The sequence below is a fragment of the Salvelinus fontinalis genome, chromosome 22, assembly GCF_029448725.1.
Source record: "Salvelinus fontinalis isolate EN_2023a chromosome 22, ASM2944872v1, whole genome shotgun sequence".
Lineage (NCBI taxonomy): Eukaryota > Metazoa > Chordata > Actinopteri > Salmoniformes > Salmonidae > Salvelinus > Salvelinus fontinalis.
This window is the reverse complement of record NC_074686.1, coordinates 10805511-10813088: the sequence shown is the minus strand read 5'-3', so window position 1 is coordinate 10813088 and position 7578 is coordinate 10805511. Positions and strand designations below refer to the sequence as shown.

Here is a 7578-nt window from a genome sequence, read left to right as displayed (position 1 = left end):
ATGCTCTGGACACTACGCTGACAGACACAGCAAAACTTCTTGCCACAGCTCGCATTGATGTGCCATCCTGGATGAGCTGCACTACCTGAGCCACTTGTGTGGGTTGTAGACTCCGTCTCATGCTACCACTAGAGTGAAAGCACCGCCAGCATTCAAAAGTGACCAAAACATCAGCCAGGAAGCATAGGAACTGAGAAGTGGTCTGTGGTCACCACCTGCAGAACCACTCCTTTATTGGGGGTGTCTTGCTAATTGTCTATAATTTCCACCTTTTGTCTATTCCATTTGCACAACAGCATGTGAAATGTATTGTCAATCAGTTTTGCTTCCTAAGTGGACAGTTTGATTTCACAGAAGTGTGATTGACTTGGAGTTACATTGTGTTGTTTAAATGTTCCCTTTATTTTTTTGAGCAGTGTATTTCAGTTGATTAGTATAGAGTACCACAGTATGAGTCATAATACCCATAAAGCCTAGAGGTAAAACGGTGAAATGGTTCCAATCGGTTTATTAAATCATTGCAAAATACAAGAGCGATCAAACAGTATTTTTACACAAGGTATTTTCTCTATTTCTGTTGGCATAAGTATACATTTTGTAAACATGGCAGCAGATACATTTTATGTGCCTGTCGTTTACATGGGAGTGGGGATGAGCATTAGATAAGTCCATGTATGTTTAAATGAATAGTTCTTATTACCATACCAGACTTTCTAGCATGTCGTTAATGGTGACAAAGAGAAAACAGAATAGGACGATGGAGGTGTGCTTTGATATCATGGTGAGAGGACACCACTATCATGGTGGACCAATAGCCAAGAAAGGAGAGAAGAGTTGGAAAGCAATGACGGGGAGTGAGGTTGAGATACAGATGGCAAAACAGACAAACACAGAGAACCATACCACAGGAATCAAACTGGAGAACAGAACACCAAATGAGATTGAAGGAAACTTGATGTACATTTTTGTGAGAGAAAAAGTGTTAAGGCAAAAGACAGAAGAGATGGAGACATCCCATGAAGATTGCAGGAGAAAATTGGCAAGATTGGCAAAATACATCCTTGAGATGGTATATCCCTTAGCAAAATGGCTTACTTTCCACATTAACATGTTCCAACATATGTCTGGGATTTCCGAGACTATAGAGGAGACCAATAGAGTGGTGTTAGACAAACACCAAATAGAAAAGGACAGAGTGTGTGGATCAAGAGTCTCTGGAGCTGGAGAGCCTAAAACAGCTGAAGGGCACATGTAACCAGGAGTCTCCAGCAAGCCCAGAACAGTGGTGCAACAAGCAAGACCAGAGGACACCAGGAGGAAAAGCATTAGGGAGAATGAGTTGGGGCAAATAAAAATTGTCTCCGTCCACCAGAGGGCAGAGGAGGTGAGGAACAAGTCCATGGCTTCTATTAGCAAGAAAGAAAAGGATGGAGTGAGATCATGATCAAACTGCAGAAATACTACTCACCCAGAACAGAACATCTCCATTGCTTTCGAACAAAACCATCAAAGCATTTATGTTACACCTTGGTGCCCATTTTCTTATCAGTCCGGTTATGATGAAATATGCAGTTTTTACAGCCAAGTACTTTGGCGACAAAAAAAATGCATTTGGCAGTAATAGTTTAAATAAGGGTCATTATGAACATTCACTACAGTTCATGATGAAATACAGCAGCATGGTGAGGGACATTCCAGTTTAAGTACTGCATTTACTGTAATAAGAAAGGGCAAACGGAAAAACAAACACCGATATTCATAAACAGAAAACAAAGAAGATCCTTTCACACAATAAAGGACTAGTTTGATTACATCAATGTGAAAAAATGTGATTTAGGCCACCATAAGCAAATGGTTGTCTATCAGTGAAGAAACAGTAACTATCCTACAAAAAGTCAGTCATATTGGCAACGGAATAGGTGCTCTAATTGCATTTTAACAAACAGTGAGTGCGCAGTTTTACTCTTTGTTGTTCAGCTCACTTCGTTTCCTTAGTTTCTTTCAAATCCAGCAGATTAACAATGACGTTCTTTCAAACATGAAGTTAAATATTTCACAAAATAAAATCTCCTATGTGCTGGTTTTTAAAAAGGTCATAAAAATACATTTGGTTAGATTGATGTGAAGACAATAAAGTGAGGCACTTCTATGGTATAGACTGTGAAAATTGGCTTTGCTAAAATAAATGTGAAAGCTAAGAGACAGATCAGCAGTTGGAATAATAGATAGGCAACTTAAGACTGACATGCTAGGAACCCAAAGGCATTACGCACACTCAATGTAGATGTATGTTTGTAATTATGCATCTGAAAAACAGGGTTGGTAGTGGTAATAACAGCATTTGTGACCAATTTTTCAAATCATAGCGTAATTGCTTTTTCCTTGTTGACAAACAATCAATAAAGTTCAATGCATAATATACTGTACAAAAATTCCTCAACAAAAGAAAAATAAATATTGAAAATATATATTGCACAAGCTAGTTCAACTCTTGCCGTTTCAAATCCCCCCCAAAAATAAAATGCCATCGAGGTAGCAGTTGACACGTGTTCCTTTGTTTCACAATCTTATAACATTGGTTTAAAGTCATCTCAAACTCATTTTCAACTCCTATGCAAATTCATCTACAAAATCCATCCTATGAAAATAACTTGCCATCAAATGCAACTACTTTGTAATAAGCCTAATGGCTCATAATAAACTTTTGGAAGATCAGTTGGTAGAGCATGGCGCTTGCAACGCCAGCACAGTGGGTTCGATTACCGGGCCATCTGTATGTAAAATGTATGCACCCATGACTATGTCGCTTTGGATAAATAACATGTCTTATATTATGAAATAGAGAAGAAAGGTTTTCCAGAGTTAGAGATGAATTTAAAATCATGCTGATGATGCAGCTTGCAATTGACCCTGAAACCAGAAAGCTGGTTCGCATGCTGTTAAGAGTCTGTGGTGTTGGTGTGTGCTTCTTTTTTCTTGCTCTCATCCTCATCATCCCCTAGGAATAACAGGGGGAACATTCCGAGAATGCATCCGATTGTGACTCCAATGCCTTTTCCCTGCAAACAACGGGAGAAAAATGCATGTCAAATGGGAAGTTCAACAGTTTGAGTTTTGTGCATGTTTCTCTTACTATTAAGGTTATTATAAATCTTTGAACATGGATCACTAGTAACCCACCCATCCTCTAAATATCTCAACCTTATAGGGCCAGTTTCCCCTAACCAGATTAAGATTTTTAGTACAGGAGTAAACCAGCCCATAAAAGGTAATCATTTCTAAATCACTCACCATGTGGGAGCTAACCCTGGTCTGCCACATGTCCGCCTGCTTGGGGGTGAGGTCAGGAACCTGCATCCCTAGCCTAGAGGCTAGGACCTCCACGTATCCGGCAAGACTGCCCACAGACAGACAATATAAGAAACACAGCTATGGTAGTCATGTAAAATTTGTATTACCATTCCATTTCAAGAAAAGGAAAAAAATCAATCATACAGTATGTGGACACCCCTTCAAATTAGTGGATTCGGCTATTCCAGCCACACCCGTTGATGACAGGTGTATTTAAAAAATATTGTAAAAATCGAGCACACAGCCATGCAATCTCCATAGACAAACATTGCCAGTAGAACGGCCCGTACTGAAGAGCTCAGTGACTTTCAACGTGGCACCGTCATAGGATGCCACCTTTCCAACAAGTAATTTCATAACATTTCTGCCCTGTAGAGCTGCCCCAGTCAGTCAACTAAGTGCTGTTATTGTGAAGTGGAAAGTCTAGGAGCAACAATGGCTCAGCTGCAAAGTGGTAGGCCGCACAAGCTCACAGAATGGGTCCGCTGAGTGCTGAAACGCGTAAAAATTGTCTGTCCTCGGTTGCAACATTCACTACCATGTTTCAAACTGCCTCTGGAAGCAACGTCAGCACAATAACTGTTCTTCTAGAGCTTCATGAAATGTGTTTCCATGTCCGAGCAGCAGCACACAAGCCTAAGATCACCATGCGCAGTGCCAAGCATTGGCTGGAGTGGTGTAAAGCTTGCTGCCATTGAACTCTGGAGCAGTGGGTACGTGTTCTCTGGAGTGATGAATCACGATTCACCATCTGGCAGTCCGACAAACTAATCTGGGTTTGGCGGATGCCAGGAGAAAGCTACCTGCCCGAATGCATAGAGCCAACTGTAAAGTTTGGTGGAGGAGGAATAATGGTCTGGAGCTGTTTTTCATGGTTCGGGCTAGGCCCCTTAGTTCCAGTGAAGGGAAATCTTAATGCTACAGCCAAACCTTTCATACGATTCTGTGCTTCCACTTTGTGGCAACAGTTTGGGGAAGGCCCTTTCCTGTTTCAGCATGACAATGCCCCTGTCCACAAAGCGAAGTCCATACAGAAATGGTTTGTCGAGATCGGTGTGGAAGAACTTGACTGGCCTGCACAGAGCCCTGACCTCAACGCCATCGAACACCTTTGGGATGAATTGGAACGCAGACTGCGAGCCAGACCTAATCACCCAACATCAGTGCCCAACTTCACTAATGCTTGTGGCTGAATGGAAGCAAGTCCCTGCAGCAATGTTCCAGCATCTAGTGGAAATACTTCCCAGAAGAGTGGAGGCTGTTATAGCAGCAAAAGGAGGGACCAACTTAATTTTAATGCCCATGAGTTTGAAATGAGATGGTAATGTAATGCATGTCAAAATTGTACCCGTCTACCCAGTAACTTGTGACCCCCACCCCTGAAATACTTGCAAGGCTTTGAAAGTTATATAACTGACTAAATATTACACAGAATGGAAGAGTGGTTGGTGCTCATACCCAAGTCCAGCCAGGTCTGACACTAGGTTCCCAAGAGCTGCAGCTGTAACAGAAGACAAATGAGATTTTACACAGTCTCTAAACTAAACAATTCTTGAAAATTTTCAATACAACTGATCCTGATGTTTGTTTAAACATGTAAACAACACTGAACAGTTGTTGTGCCATGTTGATTCCTTTTTCAAACGTTCAAAAAGGTCACTGTCTCTACAGTTTATAAATCGGATCAGTGTACTGAATTGTATTATTACTTCATTTCATAAGCAGTCAGTCACAATATGAACCAGGCCCAAGGAACTGCATAGATCCAACTGCTATAAACCCTGAAAGCCTCATGAAAACGCTGCTTGTGAATCACACTGGGATGAGGAGCGACTGTAAATTGCATTGTGGATGTATGGTGGAACTTGGTAAATCATGGATGAGACAAGCCAATATCAAGCACAGTTCATTCAAGTAGTCGATGTATATTAAATATATGTGCCAGCATTAGACAGCACTGATTATTAGGATTGGAGTTGGCTAGCATGTGTTCTTGTTTTCAATGATCAAACTGTTATTCATTGGACAGTGGTGATATTACAAAAATGATCCCCAAGGCACTAGAATGGTCCAGGAATTCTGGTCCACATACTAGTGTTGCATCTAGTGATGGGGGGGAAGGGATATAATTTTTTACAATATACCGCATCAAAAATATTGAAATATTATTTTTGCACTAGTTTGCTGTACATGCACCAAAATTCCAGTATAGCTTGTTCTCCATCTTTTTAAGAGGTGCAATATGCAGAAATCGCTCCGTCATTTCCTGGTTACTAAAATTGTAGTACTTTGCCTAATTTCAGTTTAGTGTAGAGAATCATTGTACATCTAAACCACTTGATTCTCTTCAATAACAACAAATATTGTATTTTTAGCTGGTGTACAAAACCAAAAGTAGAAATAGCACACATAGAACATATACCTCTTCTTAGACTTGATTTGGATGCAAATTATAGATCTATAACTCACATTTCTTTCTGAATTTGGCCAATTCGCCCAAAAAGTTAAATATTGCAGCTTTAAATAGGGAGCTCTTATTTCCATGACTCATCATAAGGTATTGTTTTCTCGTGGCTCTCTCATCCTTCTGCATCAGAAATTTGTTTGGAACGAATCTCAATCACAGTATCATATCGCAATACATATAGTATTGTGAGAATCGCAATACATAGACACCTAAGTATCGTGATAATATCGTATCGTATGGTCCTTGGCAATTCCCAGCCCTAGTTGCATCCCTACATGGATTTTGTAGTAAGAAAGCTTAAATGTACCAAAAAGTTTTTGGGGGAGCATTAGCAGAAAGTATCTCTAACCAACCAAAAGCCTTGCCAAAGCAGTTGTTTGGGACTGAGAAGACGTGCTCAGTGGCCAATCAATTAAACCAGATAAATTCGCACTACTCATTCCTACACGAGAGAAACGTACAGTGCCTTCGGAAAGTATTCAGACCCCTTGGATTTTTTCCACATTTTGGTAGGTTATTCTAAAATGTATTAAATAATCCCCCCCCCCCCCGTCAAACACACAATACCAACAAAGCAAAAACACGATTTTAGACAAAAATAAAAAATAAAAAATTTAAATAAGTAAACTGAAATATCACATTTACATAACTATTCAGACCCTTTACTCAGTACTTTGTTGAAGCACCTTTGGCAGCGATTACAGCCTCAAGCCTTCTTGGGTATATTGCTACAAGCTTGGCACACCTGTATTTGGGGATTTTCTCCCATTATTCTCTGCAGATCCTCTCAAGCTCTGTCAGGTTGGATGGAGAGCGTTACTGTACAGCTATTTTCAGGTCTCTCCAGAGATGTTCGATCGGGTTCAAGTCCGGGCTCTGGCTGGGCCACTCAAGGACATTCAGAGACTTGTCCCGAAGCCACTCCTGTATTGTCTTGGCTGTGTGCTTAGGGTCGTTGTACTGTTGGAAGGTGAACCTTCACCCCCAGTCGGAGGTCCTGAGCAGGTTTTCATCAAGGATCTCTCTGTACTTTGCTCTGTTCATCTTTGCCTCGATCCTGACTAGTCTCCCAGTCCCTGCCGCTGAAAAACATCCCCACAGCAGGATGCTGCCACCACCATGCTTCACTGTAGGGATGGTGCCAGGTTTCCTCCAGAAGTGACACTTAGCATTCAGGCCAAAGAGTTCAAACTTGGTTTCATCAGACCAGAGAATCTTGTTTCTCATGGTCAGAGAGTCTTTAGGTGCCCTTTGGCAAACTCCAAGCGGGCTGTCGTGCCTTTTACTGAGGAGTGGCTTCCGTCTGGCATTGTATGTCCACTCGAAACAAAAGTATATAGCCTAAACAAAAACATCCCACAATTATTGGGAGGGGCTTTGTCTAATGTGAATAGCTGCAGTAACCATCAATGGAACAAGCAGGGCTCCAATAGACAAAGTATGTTATTTGAAGAGCTTCATAAATCAGGGACAGATGCCTACATGCTTCTAAAAACAGCCTACAAAATACCATCAGGCCCCATAGTGAGGGTAAAATGACTGCCATTACTGCCACAGTGTGATTCAAGATGAGTAATACACAAGGCAGTGACAAAAACCAAAAAATTGACCATCATCACTTTCAAGACTGGATGGTAACCTAATATGTACTTTTGGTTTAGCTCTGAAATAAGGACAATATGCTGTATTTTTTGATGTGATCTCCAGAACACCAGTTAATCTAACCCATTGGGTAGAGGCTGGCTAGACTTTTGTTACAT

The 7578-nt window shown here is 41.0% G+C and overlaps 1 protein-coding gene across 2 annotated transcripts in view; it reads right to left on the bottom strand.

Moving 5' to 3' along the window:
• Window positions 1–491: 491 nt before the first annotated feature.
• tmem65 (transmembrane protein 65) overlaps window positions 492–7578 on the bottom strand; it is a 29886-nt gene continuing 22799 nt past the window's right edge. For both annotated transcript variants that reach the window (XM_055876376.1, XM_055876375.1), the window contains 3 exons: window positions 4810–4852; window positions 3292–3397; window positions 492–3059 (listed from right to left, as the gene is read on the bottom strand). In XM_055876376.1, coding sequence (XP_055732351.1) covers window positions 2940–3059; window positions 3292–3397; window positions 4810–4852 — 269 coding nt within the window. In that variant the 3' untranslated portion in view covers window positions 492–2939. The remainder of the gene's footprint in view (window positions 3060–3291; window positions 3398–4809; window positions 4853–7578) is intronic.